This window comes from Centruroides sculpturatus, unplaced genomic scaffold (assembly GCF_000671375.1).
Source record: "Centruroides sculpturatus isolate CEXI.00-Female unplaced genomic scaffold, Cexi_2.0 scaffold718, whole genome shotgun sequence".
Lineage (NCBI taxonomy): Eukaryota > Metazoa > Arthropoda > Arachnida > Scorpiones > Buthidae > Centruroides > Centruroides sculpturatus.
The window spans coordinates 221730-245921 of NW_019384925.1; the positions used below are offsets into that span (position 1 = coordinate 221730).

The 24192-nt window shown below is 29.2% G+C and overlaps 2 protein-coding genes across 2 annotated transcripts in view; both read left to right on the forward strand.

Annotated features, from left to right (window-relative positions):
- Nucleotides 1-24192, forward strand: part of LOC111631912 (transcription elongation factor SPT5-like) — a 60916-nt gene that overhangs the window by 6439 nt on the left and 30285 nt on the right. Inside the window, exons 2-14 of the mRNA XM_023376248.1 lie at nt 13866-14066; nt 20520-20596; nt 21795-21965; nt 22232-22461; nt 22554-22691; nt 22761-22860; nt 22936-23070; nt 23140-23256; nt 23334-23432; nt 23524-23588; nt 23663-23768; nt 23866-23941; nt 24037-24191. Of these exons, the coding sequence (XP_023232016.1) occupies nt 20531-20596; nt 21795-21965; nt 22232-22461; nt 22554-22691; nt 22761-22860; nt 22936-23070; nt 23140-23256; nt 23334-23432; nt 23524-23588; nt 23663-23768; nt 23866-23941; nt 24037-24191 (1458 nt within the window). The 5' untranslated portion in view covers nt 13866-14066; nt 20520-20530. The remainder of the gene's footprint in view (nt 1-13865; nt 14067-20519; nt 20597-21794; nt 21966-22231; nt 22462-22553; nt 22692-22760; nt 22861-22935; nt 23071-23139; nt 23257-23333; nt 23433-23523; nt 23589-23662; nt 23769-23865; nt 23942-24036; nt 24192) is intronic.
- On the forward strand, nt 16567-17090 carry LOC111631911. Its single transcript, XM_023376245.1, has 2 exons — nt 16567-16766; nt 16849-17090. Exons 1-2 carry the CDS (start codon nt 16604-16606, stop codon nt 17088-17090), a joined length of 405 nt encoding a protein of 134 aa, XP_023232013.1. The 5' UTR covers nt 16567-16603.

Here is a 24192-nt window from a genome sequence, read left to right on the forward strand (position 1 = left end):
GGAGTTATGTTCCAAAAAATTGCCGTGTTATACGAAATAAAGAACTAATACGAAAAGGAGGGTTAGGTTCCAAAAATTAAAAACATGCTATTATGTTTTCATAATTAAGATAAATATCTTTATTAAAATTTTCTTAAGCGATACATATTAATATAAATTAAACAATGTTTACTTCATCATCACTAAGCACTATTAACTGAGTGTTTTCTTTTTGGCAAGTTATTCTTATCCTCTGAGCATTTTTCTGCATTATCTTCAGATCCATGCTTTACCTTTTGCAAAAAATGTGTAATTTTAGATTGCTTGCTTCTAGTTAAAAGATCTTTATAAATTTCCTTATATGGTGCTAAGCACTTATGAAGAATAAAGCAAGTATGGAATAAGAGAAAAACATCTGGCAACATCAGAAGCAGAAGCGTCAAGATCTGGCAACATGAAACAAGTTTTGAGAAGGACCATGTGTATCGACAGAAGGCGGGAAAAGAAAATTTACATGCTTAAGTACTAATAGTTCACGAAAATAATAATTTTCGTGAACTATTATTACTTAAGCATGTAAAAATTTATTACATTTCATGTTGTACGAGGGTTTTACCTAATTCTCGAACTGTGTCAGAGTGAATCCGTGCTATAACAGTACCATATTATACGGGGATGGTCCCAATTCTCGAACCATGTTAGAGTGAATCTGTCTATAGAAGTGTCCTGTTATACGGGGGTTACCTGTATTTATTTATTTGTATTGATCTAAGTATAGTCTGTTTTTAATGAAAAACTTTTTTTGTTGGATGGGGTTGTTTGCCCTTTGCCCAACCCCAACTTGAAGGACAAGGATATTCCCTTAGTCTGACCTTTCATCTGCAACCTTTCCAGCATGGGTGACCTTGCCAGTAGTATGGTTACCACCAGTTAAGTCCCCAGGGTCATTGAGGCACACAAACCTGACCACCATGATAAGGTGGAGATATCTGGGTGAAGAAGGCATATGGCCGAGTGATTTGTGGGTAGATCTCTGAGAATGGGTTGAATGGGAAGCTGCTTGAGGTGATTAAAGCATTGTATGAGAACAGTAGAGCATGTTTCAGAGTGGTTCAGTATGATTATGTGCATCAAGGTTATATGATCTCTCCTTGGTTATTCAACATGTACTTAAACAAATGTGTAATGCAGTTGAAAGTGCAAATGGGTGTGAAAGTGGATGCTGAGCTGTTCAGTTGCTTGTTATATGTTGATGATACTTTCTACTGACTGAAAGCTGAAGTAAACTGCAGTATCTTATGTTGAATGAGAGCTGCAAAAACAATGGCATTGAGAATAAATGGAGAGAAAGTGAAAGTTTTAGTGTTTGAAAGAGATGAGCAAATGAGTGAGTGCAAGATACAGCTGAATTGTGTGATGATTTTGCTAACAGGTCAGAGAGTTTCTTTACTTGGGGATCACCTTTTGAGAGGAATGACAGAATAGATAGGGAGATTGGAAGACAAGTGAATGCTTGTAGAAAAGTGCTTGGGTGCACATGGAGATCGGTTCTTAAGAATATGTTTCTGAAGAAGGCAAATATGGCTGTGTGGTCCTCCCAGTTCTGTTGTATGGTTGTGAAGCATGGATGTCATAACAAAACATAAGAGCAGATTGCAGCTGAGATGAAATATCTGATGTGTATATGTGGTATGACAAGGAGAGATTGGTGAGTAATGAGGATGTATTGGTGCTGTGCAGTATGAAAGAGAATGCAGTTGAGCAAATACATCAAGGATGTCTGCATTGGTTTGGTCATGTAGAGAGAATTTCAAAAGATGAGGTGTGTAAGAAGTTGTATGTAGGGAATGTAGAGGGAAGGAGAGGGCTTGAAAGACAGAGGAAAAGATGGGATGAACGAATGGAAATGTCTGAAAGAGAAACAGGTTGAGTGAAAGAAGGTGCTGAGAGTGTGTGAAGAGAGTCATGAATGTGGAAGAAGTGAAAGAGGTATTTATGGACAGACAAAAATGGTGCAAGATTGTCAGATATGGATGTAGTGCATGATTTCAGCAGTTTCCATTATAAAAGTTTGGGTGAGTGTTCCTGGTGTGCAATGCTTTGCCCATATCGTTGGTGCACAAGAATAGACACACAACTCAAAAAAATAGTGCTTTTAGAACAGCCTTTTAAAAGTTTCATTTATTTCTGCAAGGCTTTGTCATGATCTTGGATTTTTAAAATTTTCAATTTTTTTTGGAAATAAAGATTTGAAAATTTTAAAAATCCTAGATCATGACAAAGCCTTGCAGAGATAAATGAAACTTTTAAATGGCTGTTCTGAAGAACTATTTTTTGAGTTGTGTCACTATTCTTGTGTACCAACAATATTACATTTTATGGAAGACTGAAGCTTGCCCAGTGTTGTGCACAGGAATGCCACTTTTTTCTTGGCCACCTCTTTAGGGAATGCCTTGATAGTATACTGTATATATATATAGATAGAATAGATCTAAGTATAGTTAAGTCTATACTAGTTTTTCTTCTATTGTATTTTTTTTTTTTTTCTGGTTATTTTATGATTTGCATGTATACTAGACATATTTGGCATGTACGTTTGAATTTATGGAATTGTGTTTTTGATGTGATATGTTCTAATTTGATTTGAGTTAATGCTTTTAAATCAAATTAATAAATTTCAAACTGATTGCATTTGTTCTATTTAGAAAGTATATTTTTCTTTCGTAAAGATGGTCATTAAAAATTACCAAAAACATTAGAGTATAATTAAAATTTTACTGTATTTGAGTGTATTAGTGTGACATTATTAGTGTTGTTCTTACTCAAATATCAAAATATTTAAAAGAACAAATAAAGAAATAATGCTTTTAAATCATAAACATTGGAAGAATTTAAAACCATTAGAATATACAATTATTTATGAAATAAAACAAAAAACCTAAGTCAAAAATAAAATTAAAACAAGTACAGATATTTGGAGGGACACATTAAGAGATTTAAAATCTCTTAATTTATTTTCCAAATACAGGGTGATTCACTCATTACTGAACAATTATGTGGAATATATATGTATAGAATGAAAAGATAAATTTTGTAACACAAATGGAATGATTCATAATTTTCTGATAAAACAGTTGACCAGGATATGTTTTACATAGTATTCAAATATGATTGCAATCTTGAGATATTTAACAAAGCAAGTGTTTAGTTGTGAGTGAATCACCTTGTATCTTTACTTGTTGCAGTGGAATTCCATTATAATATTTTTCAAGAAAATTTCATCCACATGAATTATTATTACTTTTTTAACACAGATTTTTAGTAAACTAATTTATTAATAAATGAAAACAACTTCTTACAGAAATAGTGGAATGGATGATTCACACTCGAGAACCTTAGGAGTCCAGTAACAACAACACTTTAATTCATTGTTTATGGTATAGCTATATTTCTATTGCCATTGTAACATATGGTTAAAAGTTGTCTATACATGCTTAGCTTGTTCCATATATTTTAAAAATAATTCTTGAACATGTTCTATGCCTTCCATGTTCGAATCTTACTGGTTAAAAACCTGAAGTAGACTGGGATATGGTCAAAACATTAGTTTTCCATTAAAGTGTTGTTGTTACTGGACTCATAAGGTTCTCGAGTGTGAATTATTAATAAATATCAGGATCTTTTGATTTCTGCATATTTTGATGATGATTTTTCATTTTTTTCAAGTTCCAAAATATGATCATTTTTCATAATTATGAAATTTAATTTTGCTTTCTGACACATTAATTACAATTAATTTTGTTTTTGATATTGTTTAAAAGTTGATCTATTTGAGCTTTGTTACAATTAAGAAAGGAACTTTAGGTTATAAAAATTTGAAGAGTATGCAATTTTATATTCTATTAAAATTGACAAAATATGCTTTTTATTATTCCCATCCAAATACAACGGAAATATGTATAAAAGATTTAAAACACTGTAATTCCTATAATATGTATGCATTTATTTGTTATTCATTCATTATATTACATGTAATTACTACTACGTAGGTCCAAAATAATTTAAGTTAAAGCAATGGCTAACTCTTTTGAGAATTATTGGGAGTTTTTCTCAATACTGACTTGTGTCACTCACCAGCTCAAAAAATGATTTAAATAAGTTAGTCATAAAAAGAATTTTCTATGACAAAGGCACGAACCTTATCCTAACTTACAACTCTTATGTCGCCAATTCAAAAGTAAAATTTATTACTACATATTTAAAACTAATAGTCAAATCTTAAATTCAAAATGTTTCAATTATAATTTTCAATATTTAAAAAGTAATTTATCATAATTTTGCATATTTGAGCATTAAAATTAGCTTACAGAAGTTTTATTTATTATACACAAATTGATCTAAAATTCAACTTCAAATTTTTGATCCAATCTTTTGTCGTTAATTGTGGTTGTTTTTCATTATGAAGAGAGATCAAATGGTTTAAATTTAATAATAAATGTAAATATGATGCATAAATTATTCATTAGTCAGTTAGTTGGAGTTTTTTGGCATGAGCCATAAAGACAAAGCTGTGCCTTGTCAAATGGATAAGTTGTAAAAATAAATACATGTATATAATTTGGAAAACTGAATATACATAATATAAAATATTAATAACAAAAAATAATAAGCAGCATATGAAACTGTACAAATAAACAAAACAATAGGGTAAATTACTCATTGAAATTTAAACTTAGATATATTGATAAGACTTGGCTATGCTGTATGTGATAGCAATGATTTGTTGGTGATCAATTATTGCAATCTGTCATGCTGTAAACACGTGAAATATAAAATATGCAAAAAAAACCTAGAAAAATAACAAAATATGCTTTTAGCCTCTAATTAACTAAATGTGTTTTAGATCTCCCAAAGATCAGTTGGACCAAAAACTTCAGCTTTTTAAGCAACTTTTAATAAGAGAAACACAGACCTAAAGTTCTTCTCCTTAGTTATAATAAAAATACATGTTAAAGTATAGAGTAAATTTGCAAAATTGATAGGTTTTCTTTGCAGAGTTTTCAAATTAAATTGTCTAAACTGAGATAAAATATTTTTTATTATTTCATTAATACATATTGCACTCTGGCTAGAAAAGTAATATAGCTCCAATTGTTATTGTTGTGTTAAGATCATAGGAAGATTCATTGAAACCTTAATAGTATCTTTAAAAAAATATAACTACTTTTATTATATGGAGATTTTAGATTAATATTAAACAGTTTCAGTGTCAATGACATGTGCCAATGCTTAGTTAATTACAAGCCCAATGACACCATGGGATATTTCACTGAGCTTTTGAGAAAATACCTTTGCCAGGTGTCATATGTGCTTGTTTGGTAGAAAAGTTTTACTTGTTATTCTATGTTTATTTTTGTGATGACTAATAACTGAATGATCTATGTATAAATTATTTCATCCCTCACTAATAAGTAAAAAAAGGAGCTTTACTATCACAATACTGGTATAACATAGTAATAAGTACACCTAGACACTAATAACCAGCAAAAAATGAATGTATTTAAAAAAAATTTCTGTTTTAAATTAACATCTTCAGGTTAGACGAAACAAAAATACAATCGAATGCATATTCAAAACATAGAACATAACTACAAATTTAAAAAATTGAAATTGTAGTATATGTATGCATGTACAGTGTGGAAGTAACAGTGTGTCAATGAACAAATAAGTTACAAAATATAACAAATTATTAAAATACATGGTGCCTCGTATAACGTACTTAATCCGTTCCAGGTGCATGTCTGTTAAGTGAAAAGTCCGTTATACGAAACGCATTTTCCCATAGAAATACATGTTAAAACATATAATTCGTTCCGCAGCATAAAATAACCATACTGTACCATAAAAAAAAAATGAAAATGGAGCAGTCACCAATTATGCCGCATAGTCAGATGTTGTGAAGAGGAAGTGGAGGAACACTTTCTTTACACATTCATACAGATACAGACTTTTTACACATTGCAGCAGGTTTCTTTTTATTGTTTTTTAATCAGAGTCAGATTCAGGAGAGGCTACCGGAGCTTGCAGGGTCATCTCCTCTTGTTCCATCCTTTGTTTTTTGGCAGCTTGCTTCTTGAAAAACATGTCCAAGGTGGTCTGTTTCTTTCTCTTTTTCAACATCTGTCGGAAATGACGGGCAAGGGTGTCATTGTAGAGATCATTGATCCTGTTGGCCTCACTCTGTTTGGATAATGAGTGTTGGTAAACTCCTGAACCTCTCCCCATTTGACAAGGAAGTTTTTGTCAACTTTCACGCCTTCTGATGATGTCTTGCATTGTTTCAATTGAAATCACCTTTGTTTTTTTAGAAGCTATGATTTGCACAACACTTGAATAAATGTAATACCCTGCACTGAGGTGATGTACATAATAAACAAAACAGCCAAAATATAATGTTGTTTATATTTTAGATTAATTTTATATAACATTTTTCCATTTTTAATATTTAGTATGTTTACTTGAAATGATAAAATGCTTGAACAACACCATAAATACTTTTTTCAGCAACACTTTAATTTATTTAAACGAACGTTTCCGGTTTCTTTCCATAAGATTGCATCAGATTTAGCAAGAAGATTCTTATTGTTTTAGCTGAAAAATTGTTTAAGATGATGTTCAAACTAAATTAGTTTCAGCTTATATAAAAGTGTTTTTAAATGATAAGATGACTTTCTCATGTAACTGTGAAAGTTTTTGTTATGATTCACAGATGATGTAGAATGTTAGAATCACATGAATCACATTTGAAAATTTAAGTAAAAATAATTGTTTGTCTATGTTTACGTCGGTTTTAAAAATTGATTTTTCAAGATCAGTCAGTCTAGAAATTCATTTGATTCTTCTTTTCCTCAAAAAAAAAGTTTAGCAATTGTACATTTATGAAAACTTGGTGAATGAATTCAAAAAAGTGCATCATCTCATTTACCGTCCCCTGATCAACACATCAGCTAACGAAGCAGTTTCCAAAGATAGATGACATGATAGGATAATTTGACTAAATGAGAATTAGCTGTAATTTCTATGAGAGTAATGTTGTAATATTAACTTTATCTGAAATGAGATTACAAATTTATTTTGTAGTACACACTAAAAACATGGATATCCACATATAAATGGAGAAGGTTTCTTTTGAAAGATTGATTGTCTATTTCCCAATTATCTTCCATTCTTAAGCTTGATGTTTATTAATTAATGAATTTACCATGCTCATAATGTAAATCATTAATTTTTCTAAACTAAAATAAACTTTAGAAAGTATTCAAAATACACTGTCCCTTGATAATTGACAGGTATGGGACCAAAGGGGTGTCGGATTACCAAGTGTCCGGATTATTGAAAGTGATTACATATTTGGCATTGTTTTGCTAGCAGTAGCCTACAATATTCCCTACTCCAACTGTTCAAACAGAACTGCTCACGGAAAACACACGAAATGTGTGTCATCGTGTAAGAATTGGGTGGGGAGATTCACGTTGTGATGTGCTTCTGTGCAAGCAGACACGTAACGGGGACGGGTACCTTGACGGGAGGTGTGTCGGACTACTGAGCTTGTCGTATTACAAAACGTCGGACTATCAAGGGGCAGCTGTAATCTGAATTGGGAGAAATTTAGGTATCATTCCATCACTAATTTTTATGTCTTTTTATTTGAAAAACATAATGAAATGATAATTGAAGACACTAGGCTGTTTATCCTCCTTTACTCAATTTTTGACTCTGATCGATACATTAGTCAAAATGTGTTTCAGGCCATAGAGCCCCTCTTCAGTTGACTCTATCTGTAACACAGGCTTGAATACTGTTTTCTCATTGTCAGACAGAAAGGTTTCAATCATTTTTTTTTTTACTACTATGATGATGATTTCTCATACATTCAATTTTATAAAATTTCTTTAAATTAAATTTAAAACACTTAAAGGTGAATGTAATCACATCCTTCATAATTTGCACTCACATTTTTCCTTTCTGAACTATTCACTTTAAACCCAAATTATATACAGATTGCTTTAAAACACTAATATGGAAGTAACCTGTTATATTGGATTTGTAATGGTAGCTTGTTCTGTGCAGGTTTAGTTCTCTATCATGTGTAAGAAGTCGCAACCCAATTGTGTAGTTCTTGAAAAAGCATGCCATAATAAGTAACTGTAGTGGTCATGCACCTTTTTCATATAAATGTTAACTTTTTTTAAGCATTCTGTATTACTAATTAAATGATAATGCTGAATTCAGTATTTGGTTACAACCTGGCTAATTAAATATATAGACATTATGTAATTTGGACTGAAGATAGACCATAGTCACCCATCTTTATTAAACTTTATAATTAGGATTACATTAACATAGAATATTGTGGAAGGAAAGATTTTTCTGTGGTGTGACTCCAATTTAGAAAACATTTAGAAGACTGAAGTCTCAGAGCAATGAGAGTAAGCCCTTGAGACTAGGGCCTGGAATGCCACTACCTTAAAAGGCCAAGGGTCTGCTGAATTATCAGGTTAGGGTACTCTCATTGCTCTGAGACTTCAGACATCTACTAAGAACTGAAACACATCAAGCATATAGCATCTGCACATGAGTACCACAAAACATTTAGAAGACTAAAGATATCTTAAACATTCATTTTTTTTCAACTAGACAACAAAAAAAGTAAAAAAATTTTGTTTTATGAAATATAAAAAACTCTTGCTTTTCAGAATAATAACTTTAATATTGTCATTACATGACAAAAAAATTGGATGATTTTGTCAAAAGCTGTTTCTGGACAATGCATTATCGATCAGATTGCTACCAATGCAACTTTTTTCTATTTGAGGTTGCAAAAATATCACATAACAGACAAATTAACATGACTACCTGACAGAAGGTGCATATCATAAAAGTAATAATTTTAAGGTTAGCTGAAGACAAAATAGCTAAAGAACATAAAGAAAAAAAAACAGGAAAGTCTGTATGAGAAAATTGATCATGAACATAATTGCCCAAGACTGTTGACAACTCCTCTCTGTTTTGTTGAAGTGTTTTGAATCTTCATGATCCCATAAATACCTTTCTTCACTGTACATATCAATAAAACCTTATCAGTGATGATGACCAGAAAAACATTTTAATGACAGAATGCTAAAAAGCCCAAAAATGTGGTGTCATCAAAGCAAACCAAGATGGACAAGTTTTTAACATTGTGAAGTGCTAATGATTATACAGTAGAGCATCGATTATCCGACTCCCGATTAACCATCACCTCTGTTAACCAACTGCATTCTAGTCAGCAAATTCAAATGTCCGCTAGTGATGTGGCGCTACAATATTTGGCTATGTCTTGGCTACTTTAATATTATTTTTAGGTGTTTTAGCTGGCAACACTGGATTGACCATGAAAGGGAGCCAGTATTTAAACGAGGCTTAATTTTCTAATTTTTAACGATACAATAGCAACGATTATTATTTTAAAAAAAAATTTGATAGTCTTAACACGGGGGAAAATTCAATGCAAAGTAGGTTAATAGCGATATACTAATTACATGGGATATAATAATATACTACACTAATAATGGATTTTTTCATACTTTTCGGTTATTCGACTTTTCAATTATTCAACCAACCCCAGTCCCCAATTGAGTTGGATAATCGATGCTCTACTGTACATACTTTGTCACTTTTTGGTTTATAATGCATATTATTTCTGTCAGCTTTTTTACATTATACTGTAAAAATCTTGTAATATACATGTTTATATAAATAAAGGATAGAAATCTCAAGAGACTGAATAATTTCAAGTACAGGTGGTTTTTTTGTGTGTGTGTTGGTGGTTTAAAAGCAGATTTTTTGAATAATGGATATTTTCCTGGGAGTGCAAGAAATTCATTGTTTGTAATATAATTGATAAAGAAAATATAGTCTCTTGGTATACAAAGTAATTTTCGTAATATATTCTGAAACCATGTGTTCATTTATTTGAATAATTTGTTATCACTAGTAGGTGCTTATACAGACACTTAGCAATTCTGTCATCAGATTTTATTTGTGAATTTATTTGCTGAGATGTGTTTCAGGCTCAAGCCCCTTTTCTGTCGCTACATAATAAAACAGAGAGAGCAGTTTCTTATCTCACAATATTCCATAATATAACAGTTAGAAACATTTTTTTGATTCACTAACACAAGGTGTGTTTCTATTTCAACACTTGGTGGTATTTCATCTTTATTTAGTTGGAACATTTAGTTTAGTTAGAAACATACCATTACCTCCCTGGATATATTGTAGAAATTGATTCTTTGAGATATTTAGTGTATGGGAAATATCCTTTATTCACAAAAAGTTTAAATGTAAGTATAATTTTAATGTGAGACAGTTTTAAATGTAAAAGTATTTAATAATGAAATATATTTAACAGCAAATTAAAAAATATGACGTGTTTTCAATTGTCATGCTACAATATATTCTGGGAGGTAATGGTATGTTTCTAACTGTTATATTATGGAATACTGTGATATAAGAAATTTATCTCTGTTTTATTATGTAGCTGGAAGAAGAGGGGCTTGAGCCTGAAACTCATCTCGGCAAATAAAAAATTCCTGAATAAAAGGAATAAAAGTTGATTGCCCATTTTCTGTTTAACCTACAGTTTATTTTAAATAATGTTAAATGCATTGTTATATATATATACATACANCTTCAGTTAAATTAAACAATGCTAACATCATAAGACTTTACACTGATAATTTATAATGCAGATTGATTATTAATGTAATACATTGAACAAGTTTTTAAGAACTTAAAAATTAAAAATTTTTTTTCTTTTATTAAGATAGGAAAGTTTTGCTTTTATGGGTGTATATATATATATATACACCCATAAAAGCAAAACTTTCCTATCTTAATAAAAGAAAAAAAATTTTTAATTTTTAAGTTCTTAAAAACTTGTTCAATGTATTACATTAATAATCAATCTGCATTATAAATTATCAGTGTAAAGTCTTATGATGTTAGCATTGTTTAATTTAACTGAAGCTTGAAAAAGTAGAAACGAAAAAAAAACCACTCTACATACTTCAGCTGAATTTGACAATGAAATATTAATTAAAATAAGGAAACAAAGAAAGGAGAAAGGTTAATTGAAGTTGCCTGACATTTGACATGTAATTGTTTCTCTCTTGAAGTCAAATTTATTCACTAAACATTAGTTTTATGAACTTACATCATCTGATATTAAATAATTTATAAAATTTCTTTCATACATAAACCTTTCAAAATCTGACAATATTAATTAATGCCAAACAATAGCCATAATGCACGGGCTATTGTTCCATTACTGTTAATAATTAAATTTTTAAGTAATTTGTTACAAAAAATAGGCCAATGCATTGCCAGTTACACTACCTGGACCTTGAAGCAATTCTCTGCTTCCAGACATATTTAATCTTAGATATGACCATTTACAGTTACTCACAATGCTAACTGGGGACAACTCCTATGCCCTCAACCTTATAATCACCCACTATAGCACTCAGCCAGTTATCATTTTACTCTGGATTAATGTTAATGTAGAGGAAAAATAACCTGATGCATTATGACAACCAATTGGCATTGATTAAAATTTCTTTCTAATTTTATCAATAACTGTTTGATTGCCTCTATGTGCAAATGAAGATAGCCAAAGCAGAAAGTATTTACATTGACATATTCAATATTCTGTTAGAAAAACACATTACTTAAAACCATTAAAATTTAAATGGTTTTTAAGTCTCTTCAAAGAGAATAGTCATAAATTGTTTTTCAACAAATTACTTTGTATAATTTATTACTTATACAGACACTTGGCAATTGTCATAAAAATTAAATCTTGCAATTTTTCCAAAATCAAGTTGAACAGAACATAGTGCCATATGTTTGTTAATTATTGTATTTCAGCTGAAAATATGGAAATGTTGAATTTTGGAAGTGATTTAGGGATGTCAGTGTTATGAATGAAGCATGAGGTGTCTGAGGACATCTGTATATTTGATGTACAATGTTCCATCTGTCTTTTTTGATATATATATATATACAGGTAACCCCCATATAACACGGTAGTTACGTTCCAAAAAATTGTCTTGTTATGCGAATCCGTGTTATACGAAACAAAGAACTAATACGAAAAGGAGGGTTAGGTTCCAAAAATTAAAAAACATGCTAGTATATTTTCATAATTAAGATAAATATCTTCATTAAAATTTTTTAAAGTGATACATATTAATATAAATTAAACAATGTTTTCTTCGTCATCACTAAAAACACTATTAATTAACCGAGAGCGTTTTCTTTTTGGCAAGTTATCCTNGACTGATATCAAGAACTTTTCTAAAACATTTCTAACCATATTTTTTCTTGTGTTGTGTTTTATGTTTGTTTTGTACAGGTGTTTTTAGTCTTTCGGTAATCTCTCCGAGGACGGAGTGATCTACAGGATGGCCGAGCTGTGGAATGTGAAACGCGATCTGCTGACGAGAGACGAAGGGGCTGGGAGAGGGAGTCGAGGAGAGGGAGGACGACGAGAGGAGAGAGGGGACGCGACTTCAGAGGGAGAACACCGAGACGACGGTTGAAGAAGAAGACGCGCGAAAAGACGAAAGACGAGAAAGAAGTCCTACATTTGTTCTTTTTATAATACTCACAATATATTTTTATGTAATTTGTATTCCTTCAAACGTTCCTGTTATCCACATCTTTCTTGTTTCAATTAAAGTTTTTCAAAAGACAAAGAAAAGTCTCTCACACACACATATATATATATATATATATACACATACATAATTAGTAAGATGTTCATGATTTCTTTTTCAGTAGCCTTCATAAGTGACTGTGTTGCATAAAAAATAAACAGCTTTATTATTATTTTTTTGTATGTGTTGTAGTATTTATTACCTGGTATTTTATTAAAAGGAGAAAAAATACACCTTGTAGTCTGGGTGACTAGTTTCATTACAGGACAACCAGAAGTCTAAAGTTGGTTGCCTGCCAGAAAACTAGCAGATATTTTTAATTTCTAACCCTGTTGTATAATAGTTGACTCCATAAATACACCTAGAAAAACACAAATGCTAAATTGCCAAAGGAGTCAAATTTTTTTATCAGATTAAACATTTTTTCAGTATTCCTCCATCCCAACAGGCCCAAAAAGATTCAAATTGGAAGATTGAAATAAAAACATCTGTAAATTTCTGTCAAGTGTTTAAGAGGAAATTTGAATATGCAAACAGTTTTAAAACTACAATTTACTTTATTTATTTTTCGCATCATTAATATCATAGTTGTCGATTTTAGTTTTCAATAGTTATCACAGATATTTTAAAAGATATCAATTTGTTTGTATTTACTTCTTTAAATAATGAATCCATACAAATAAACTTTTAATTATTGTACAAATTAAAAGTTTTTAATTTTTAGAATTTCTGAATTTTCTAGGTTGGCCATCCAAACTTAAAAGTAATTTTTTTTAATGTACAGGGTGTCCATAATTAGAGGTGTTCAGCACTCTGTACAAAGAACTATTGGGAAAATCTGGGAACCAAATTTGATGTACATACTGGCCCAAATATAAATTTTGATGTTTGAGTTCAGTGGCAGAATTTTCATATAAAATTTTTTTCACAAAAATTGGGAACTTCTTACTCGACAGTATTTATACTAAATTTGGTCATGGTATAGCCAATACTTCTTACATAGAGCTCTGAATGTCTACTACTAATGATTAATTTGTATTAGCTATAGTTAATATAAATTAGCTGAATTCATTTAAATAATTAAAAATTCATATGTTAAAAAGTATTTATCTTTTTTTTTTGCAGGTAGTTTAAAGGAAATAATAGATAGGAAGAAACTTCTTCATATAATTATTGAATTGCTCAAACATTAAGCTGGAAATAAATTTTCAATCATGAATATTGATTTCTAATAAATTTGAAATCCTTGAGTGAAAGGATATAATCACCTTCAAAGATAAAATACATATGAAGTGTATGTACAAAATATCTGTTATTTAAATAAAGGTATGTTTGATTTACTTTAGAATTTTTTTTAATTTTTACCTTTAATAAAAATTTTAAATGTACCATTCAAATCACAATGGGATTGAAATTAAGTACAGATATGTACGAGTACCACTTAACTATAAAGACAAGTTCTGAAAAATACATCATTAAACAAATGTCATAGTGTACTTAAACAAATGTATTTGGTATCATCTACTATTCATACAGGCTATGTGTAACACAATGATATATATTAATGTACATAAAAGTATCTAAAGAGAAGAAAGATTACAGTTGGCTATGAATTTTTCAGCTTCATTGTAATCTTATGGATAATTTATTATTCACGCAGTTTGTTACGTGGTGAATACCTGTAGAAATTTCGAAGCATTATTCTAAATACATTGCTGAAGTATTGTGATATAAAAAGGCATTTATAATTGTGTTGAATCTGAAATTTTAACTGTGTTGCTGAAATTTGAATTATTTTTTATATTTGTTTCTAAATACAGTAATACCCCGAACTTACGCGATAGGTGGGACCGAGCGGTAACCGCGTAAGTCGGGGTATAATTTCGCAAGTAAATACATACAAATAATTTTTAATTGGGGCCGGAGACTAAAGAAAACAATAATTTAGAATAAAATGTTTAATAAAATCTTAGATAATACATATGTATAACAAATTAGACCTATATTATTTTACAATTTTTCACATTTACTCGATTATTACGCCATAATTTTAACATTGTTTCCATCTCAGCGATAGTACTGTGACGTTTACGAATGATGCTCGAATTTAAAGATTGAGCATTTTTCACAGCTTTGAGAATTTTTTCTTTGCCTTTTATAATTGTTCTGACCGACAATTCCAGTCAAACTTCTTTGCCAATTCACAAATTTTCATTTTTGTATCGAAGTCTTTAATAATGGGTACGTTCGTAAAGTCAAATGAGTTAAACACGTTAGAAACGAATCGTTCGAAAAGTCTAACGAAATAGGAATAACGATAACTTCATTCTCGCTTAACTCGTTCGACTTTACGAACATACCCAATGTTAACTTTACATTCCAAAGATAAAGTTTTTCTTTTCTTGTTTGATGCAGAAGAATTAGTTCTACTTCGTTTGGATGATATAGTAGAGTCTCTCGAGTCTCCGTTGATATAACAAACACAGAAATAAATAACAGAAAATAAATTGTAGCTATGTGTGGATTCCGCGCGACACGTCCGAACATGTAAGCTGAACAATAGTGTGGGGGGAGTGAGTAATCAAGGGTTGCGTGGCGCTCAAACAAAAGGCGAATCGACGAGATTTGAAAATCACGTAACTCCGGGTTTGCGTAAGTCGGGGTATTACTGTACAATGGAACCTGGTTAACTCAAATTGGTTGGGGGAAACTTCAGACTTTCAGTTAAAAGTTTTGAGTTAGAAATTCAGCTAAAAATCAAGATTTTTTGAAATTGGTTTATTAATGATCCATAATAAACTATTGATGTGATATTTCTGTCAGTTTTATTACATGGATTCGTTAGTCAGTGTAAATATCTGTATTGTCCAGGAACTCAAACACTTAACCAAATGATTAAATAAGTTACCAAGAAATTCTTTCCTGAATGGTTGATCCATTCACTCCTGAGTGTTTAATAAGAATATTTAAATTGCAATATTCTGTGCCTAGATTTAATCTGTTTTAATTTTTTATCACAAACATACCACTTTTTGCAATTGTTATATTTTTAAACTCTTTCTGCAAATGTTAAAATTTTTATATTGAATCAGACTATAATATAAAAAATCCATTAATAAATAAAAAGACAGTCAATTCCAAAAAATTTGGTTAAAACTTTGGTCGATCACCTTTTATTTCCATTAAAATTTAAAAATAAACTTCAACGACCGGACCTTTCTTTTTAGGCTACACGGTCGCCTATAAACAGTCCTTTAAAATACAGAAATAATCCAATTTAAGCATTAAAACTTGTAAAAAAAGTTGTAAAAAATTGGAACTGGTGATCTTTCGACGTCTTTAGTCATCCTTCTTCCATTCGGGAGTCTTGGATCCTTATATTTACTCAAGGAATGCGCTGTTAAATGTAAATCGTCCTTACTCTCCTCCTGGCGGCGAACTATTACAAAATTTTAACGGAAATAAAAGGTGATCGACCAAAGTTTTAATCAAATTTTTTGGAATTGACCGTCTTTTTATTTATTAATAAATTTTTCAATTAAAAAATATTGAAACTTCAGTTAAAATAAGAGTTAGTTATAGTATAAATAAAAATTCTCTAGAAGAAATGAGAAATTATAAAATCATATAATATTAAAAGTACAATACCTTTTAGTTAATTGTAATGAGTGAAATCTTATTTTTCTTAAGAAATAAGTTGAGTTAACATAAATATATAAAATACAAGGCTAAATTATGAATTTAGTTTTTATTTTTTGGTACATACAGCTATTAAACATTAAATACAAAATTGATAATTGTATAAATCAATCATATTTCTGTTGTATTAACCAATAAGTTATTATTTGATAAATAGATGGTACATGTTGCAAAGTAAGAAAGATAAAAAAAATGATAAATATAGAGGCCAGTTGGAACTTACAGTTTCCTTTATTATAAGTGAAACATATGCAACTAATGATTCTTCCAATATTTATTCAAAAAGTAAAACTGCTACTAAATTGAAACAATTAATGTCCCGTGCAGGTTAGTAGAGTATTAAGTCAGTTTAATGTTATATAAAATATCAATTAAACAAAAGTGAGATTTTCTTATTATTTGACTTCAGGCCAAATAAAATTACCTCATCTTCCAAGGCGGAGTTTTTCGTTAAAATCTGATAGTTCGGAACTACCAAAACAGCTTCAACAATTAAGAGAGAGACGTTTAAGTGAAATACCTTCAAGAAAGTCTGTATCTTCTGAAGAAGACATAGAAGAAGAAACAGTGCCCTCTCTTACTCATAGAAAGTATGATATATCAAGGTCTTCCTTAAAGGAGCAAGANTTTATCTTTAAAATGATAGTTTAAGTAGCAATAACTATAATGTAGTTCCTGGAAAAAGTTGATTGAAATTTGCAAATATGTTACTCCACATTTTTTGCTTATCTCAACAAGTTCAATCACCCATTTCCAGGAAGAATTTTTTTTTGCAACTCCTGTATAGATAAAGAAATTAAAATGTTTTAAAAAATTCATAGAAATTTATTTTTATTGCATTGTAATGTAATTTTTTTTTACAGTTAGATTTTTATGCTATGCTTTTAAATATTTTATATAACTGCAGTTGTAGTTACATTACTCTCAACAGAAATTATTCTTGAGTGTTTATGAAAATATTTGAATTAAACAGTTCAACGCATTCAAGTTAACCAGTTTGATTTAACATGCAAATTTCTATACTAGATAATTGTGGAAAGACTTTGAGATATCTCAGTTTGAGTTAATCAGGTTCCACTGTTTTAAAAATTATCAAAAGTTATTTTCATTTTAATCTTAGGCCAAATACATTTTAACTTTGCTTAATGTTGCTAAAACTATTTAAAAGTAAGCTTTTTATTATTATATTATGGTGCCAAGTTTCATTTTTTCCTCTATAAAAAATTTACATTTGAAATTATGATTTTATACAGCTAATTTCTCTTTTTGTTTATGAACATTTATATATTTTAATAAGCTTTTTAAACTGAAGCAAAGTGTAAATTTAGAGATTTCTAGCCTGTTCAAGCAACAATTTTTATTTATCAAATATTTTTGGCTATCTTAGTAATCATCCTCAGGATCAAACATTCACGTAATAGATTTGTCATTTATATATTTGTTAAATGACATACTTTGTCAATTGTTTGATGTTTTTTCAGTTGTGTTTCTTGTTAAGGAATAATTCTAAATGTAAAATTTACTAAGCAATGATGCATCATTTACTTGTCATTTTCAGTTCAGTGTAGAAATAATTAAGGACAATGACAGCTTCTATTAAGTAACAGAAAGAAAACTGATTATGAAAATAATAAGTGTGGTATTGTTTATATATATATATATATATATAAACACATATACTACATACACAAATTTCTAACAAAACTAGCAAAATATGGAATATATTGATCATAATATAATTTTAATTATGAGTAAAATATCATTAATGTGCCATCTGTTAGATATAAACTAATGTAATAAAATAAATAAAATTCGCTTCATTTAAATCTTTATTAATTATTCTATTTTTTAATTTACTTGAATTTTTTGTTTTTTTTTAATTTAAATTATTTTCCATTTATGATTTAAACTAAAGCAGACACAAAAGTATTATTTAAACATTAAAGTTGAAAATAAACTTTAGACTAAAACACTAAAAATTTTAAATTTTTTGTACAAGAATTAAAAATAAATTTTCTCTTTGTAGATTTAAAAAGTTATATTTTTATTGTTACAGTGAGTGCATAAACGCAACACAAAGTATATGTAATTACAGTATCTGGATAAAAGTTAAAAATTACAGTTTTCAGATTGATTTTTATGTAAAATACTAATGTTGATAACATCATTGCTTCTGCGAATACTTTCCTTCAGTTTGCGTATATTTCCGGAATTGTTCTCGTACACTTTTCCTTTTGAATATCCCCTATAAAATTTACATCACTAATAGTTCATCTCAGTCAGGCTAATTTTAAGTGTGATTCCTATAATTAATATGTAGCATAATACATATATACAGGATGTTGCAAAAAATGTTCTTCCTGGAAATTGATGATAGAACTTGTAGAGATAAGCAAAAAATGTAGAGTAACATGTTTGCAAATTTATGATATTTACTGAAGTATTTAAGGTTAAAACACTTACACAGCCAAAAATCCTTGTGAAATACAATGTTGGAGGAAAATGATCATTTTCAATTGCTTTTAGCAATCGTCCTCAAGTTAAAGAACTTATTCAGAAACATATATCAGAAGAGAATATATGATGGAACGTATATTTACTGCATTTATTACTTAGTTGAGCTATTTTGGCCAAATTCTATAGGAAACTGGTAATTTGAATTTGCCAAATGTCTTAAAAGCTAAACTTCTTCCTCCAACAGCCAGTCAGATGTTTGTTTTATATTTTATTATATTCCATAATGCATTTTATTCTGATAGGTTTCCAAATAAGTTGTTTAACTAGAGGATGATTGCTAAAAGCAATTGAAAATGTTCATTTTTCTACAACATTGTGTTACACAACAAAAAATTAAGCTTGTGAAAATGTTATGAATATCCAGTATTTAGTGCATTTATTATTTGAGGTTAAAGTTTTGCCAAATGATGTTAGGATGGGCTACCACTACATATCTGCCAACTGTTGACCATGACTGAAAATGGAAGGGCAGATAGAAAACATTTTCAAAAAACTTGTCATTGCAGTTATTTTTTCTTTTCTAAAATGGCAACACTGAGAGATGTCTTTTTAAAGAGGAGTTTATTAGAAATAAAGTGGAAACTATTTCATGTTTTTCTTGTTTTAAAACAATTGTTCAGTTCAATAAATTTTTATCTTTAAAATGATAGTTTAAGTAGCAATAACTATAATGTAGTTCCTGGAAAAAGTTGATTGAAATTTGCAAATATGTTACTCCACATTTTTTGCTTATCTCAACAAGTTCAATCACCCATTTCCAGGAAGAATTTTTTTTTGCAACTCCTGTATAGATAAAGAAATTAAAATGTTTTAAAAAATTCATAGAAATTTATTTTTATTGCATTGTAATGTAATTTTTTTTTACAGTTAGATTTTTATGCTATGCTTTTAAATATTTTATATAACTGCAGTTGTAGTTACATTACTCTCAACAGAAATTATTCTCACATTTTATGTATATTAAAAGAAATAACAAAGTTGATTTATTTTTGTACAGAAATCTGTCATTTGAGTTTTAACTGAAAAATGTAATATGACAAAGGAAAGTAGCTTTAACTTTGTTGTGAAAATACTGTATCTACCACTTAAAATCAGTAATTCATTCCTGAAAATTGGCATTCTGTGGGAAAACATTGACAAGCAGCCTTTTTCCAACTGTAAATCATTACTTTTTATTCTCTTTATTTTTAAATAATGATTTACATTATTCAATCTTAAATCCCAATTAGTTTATGAAAATAAAAAAAAAGCACATTACATACAACAATTTGTTACTTATATAGTGAATATCAGAATGTAAAATGCTTACATCATTATACTCTGATTACTAAACAGTTAATATCGTTAATAACAGTCAGGACTTTACATTTAACATACAAAGTTACAGTGGAAAGAGACAATTATAGTTCATTTAAAATACAGTAATAAAAATTATTAGTATTTATTAAAAGTTCATTTTAAGAAGTTGATTAAAGTTTTTTTAACTTTCTGCTGTTAAAATATTTGTGTGAAATGTTTAAAATGTAATAGTGCAACATGTTGAATGCTAATTTATTATTGTAGATCATTTGAAAATGTCTGATAGTGAAGGAAGTTTGTTTTCTGAGAATGAAAGTGACCAGGGAGGTAATGAGAGTGAGGTAAGCAACTTTTTATGTAAATTTGATTTAGCTATAGACTAGTAATTAAATTCATTTTAGAGTTTAATCATTAGTCTTGCTCATTAATATCTTGTTTTTGATGTGATTTTTTAAAAATTTATTTAAACAATTTTACTTACTTGGTTGTTATGTATACATAAAGTATTGGAATCACATCAAATTTGACCCTTCAAGATTTTGCAAATCTAAATTGAGACTTCCTCAATCCAAAAAAGTAAAAAAATAAATAAATAAAAATAAAAAAAAGTAAAAAAAAATTAGTGTCTATTTTACTTAATATCTCAGAATGGGTTAAAGATTAAATAAAATTTGGCATAGTACCTTGTATATGAGGGGCTTTGATGCTATTAAATTTTGGTGGTTAAAGGTCGAGAGGGTGGTGAGATAAAGGGAGTTGTTTTTATTTGCAGTAGAGTCAAACTTAATGATTATTTTATTTGTTATTAACACTTATACTTTTTTATAAAATTCATCCCTGCCCTCAAAATTAAGCTTTTTGCCATTTTATAGTAATTAAAAATATAAAAAGTTTTTCATAACAAAATCTCATTACAGGTGGCGCCACACACAATTTTACTAAAATTATAAAAAGTTACTTTCTAAATAAGATCTCATAATAGCTGGGAAAGTTATACAACTCATTGCTGGATTTTTAAACACAAATAAATAAATTATCAGGATAATGATTAATTATCATCTGCAGAGAGGAAACACTGAATAAAAAATAAGTTTTTTTGTATTTTATCCTTTTTCACACCTTCAGAATTCAGCACTGTAAGGAGAAATTTATATTTTTAATTATACTGTTACCAGATAAACTATTTTTAAAGTTTTTCCATATGAGGTGGATAAATCTCAAAGAAAATATTGACTCTGCAAAATCCTCATCAGATTATTAGAACCCAAAAATGTGAGAGGACAAAATGTAAAGACACTTCTGTTTTTAGAAATGCATGATTTAAAACATATAGATTTATAATTTAATGTAGAACAGTAGATTTTGTTACAGAGACTGTTTTTTACCTCATGTTAGCCATTTTATAATGCTTTGGTAGACTGAAGTAAAAATACTAAATATATTGTAGTAAATTAAATTTCTGTTAGTGTATTTGTATTATGAATTATGTTATGTTGTTTAAAATTTATAAAACGTGCTTTTTTTTTGTTATCAATATAGCAAGAACAGGAAGAAGTTGCTAGTGATGCAGGCAGCGATGATGATAGTCCTGGTGGATTAGATGATGAGGCTGAAGAAGTACCTGACGATGTTGCTGAAGCAGAAGCAGAACCTGAAGAAGAACCAGAAGGTGAAAATTTAGATGAAGAAGAGGAGGAGGAAGATGATGATGTAATTATTCATAATTTGTTACTTGTTTTTATTTTTAGTAGTTTCCCATGCTACATATTTCTAGAAAAGCAGAATGTTTTTTGTTTTAAACCACATAAGTATGAAATAAATTCATTTTTCTTTAAGTGTGTAAAATCATGTTTTTTGTAATGTTAGACATAGATATTCATATAAAATAGCATGAAAAACAAATCATTAATTTTTTAAAAGATTTGAAAAATCTTTTCAGCTTTGATCCCAAATACAATTTCACTAAATTATTTTAGGATGATTATGAAGAAGATGAAGAGGAAGAAGAAGAGGAGGTGGGGCATAAAAGAAAAAGGAAAAGACCCCGGTATGACTTTATCCTTGATGAGGCAGAGGTCGATGACGAAGTTGAAGAGGAAGAAGAATGGGAGGAAGGAGCTGAAGATATTATTGATCGTACACGACCTAATGAAGAAACTACATCAAGGGACATTGACAGTCATCGCCGCCTGCAGATGATGTGGACGTAAGCTAATTCTTAAGTTGGATAAATATCAATTTGCAAATCTTAATTCACTATAAAGTATGGATGTATCATATATACTGTTCTTTGAATAGTTCTCAGAAGGAAGATGAAATTGAAGATTATTATAGAAGAAAATATGCTGAAACGTCAGCAGCTGAACGAGGCTATGGTGAAGGTGATATGGAATTGTCAGATGAAATTGCTCAACAGACATTACTCCCGGGAGTTAAGTAAGTATATTTTTAATATCAATTAACAATAAATTATGTTGAAATTCATAAATTAGTTGAATCTTTCAGAGATCCTAATTTGTGGATGGTTAAATGCAAAATAGGGGAAGAAAAAGCAACAGTACTTTCATTAATGAGGAAATTCATTGCATATCAATACAGTGACGAAGTAAAAATTTTAATTTATTATAACATTTATTTGATATTCTTTCTTTTTTATTTAATTCTTATAAATTTGTTTTAGCCATTGCAAATAAAAAGTGTAATCTCTCCTGAAGGTGTTAAAGGTTATATTTATATTGAAGCATATAAACAGACCCATGTCAAACAAGCCATTCAGCAAGTAGGCAGTTTACGAATGGGACAGTACCAGCAAACGGTTAGTAAATTAAATTTTTATAAGTAATTATATAATAGTTTCTTTTCCTAAGTATTAAAAATCCTACAGATGGTTCCCATTAAAGAAATGGTTGATGTTTTGCGTGTCACTAAAGAACAAGCTCAATTGAAAGCAAAACAATGGGTGAGATTGAAACGTGGAATTTATAAAGATGATTTAGCTCAGGTAAATATAAAGAATAATTTAATTTAACTTCAGTTTGTAAACATTAATATAACAGAATGAATTATATTTTCACTCAGGTAGATTTTGTAGATACAGCACAGAATCAAGTGCATTTAAAATTAATACCACGTATTGATTATACTAGATTACGTGGAGCATTAAGGACTACATCTAATGTAAGTAAGCTTGTTACATTTACATTGTCATTAAGTTTACAATTTCCATGTTGTTGTTACATTAATTTTTTTTTCTTCTTTTTTTTTGTAGGAACCAGAGAAAAGGAAAAAAAATAAGAGACCAGCATCAAAGCTATTTGATGTTGATGCTATCAGGTTTGTTTGAAGAAAAGTTAGCAACAACAATTAAGCAATGAAGTTACTAATTATATTCACTTAAACTTTTATAGGACAATTGGTGGAGAAGTTACAACAGATGGTGATTTTCTTATTTTTGAAGGAAATCGTTACAGTCGGAAAGGATTTTTGTTTAAAGCTTTTGCTATGTCAGCTATTGTAAGACCTTTGAACTCTTAAATAATTATTACATTGTAAACTGTTAATTAATATTTGTTAGTATTTAAATTGAGTTTAATTTATTCTCATATTTCAGATTGCTGATGGTGTGAAACCAACTCTTTCCGAATTAGAAAAGTTTGAGGAACAACCAGAAGGAATAGAGCTTGAATGTAGTGTTTTTTTTTTTTTTTAATATTAACAATATTATTAATAAAATTACCAACAAATGTAAATTTAAGACTAATTTTTTAATGAAAAATTTCAGTAACTGACAGAAGAGGAAAAGAAAACCAGAGTCACAATTTTGCAGCTGGGGATAATATAGAAGTATCAGAAGGTGAATTGATTCATTTGCAAGGAAAAGTCATTTCTGTCGATGGAAATAAAATTACAATGATGCCTAAACATGAAGATTTAAAAG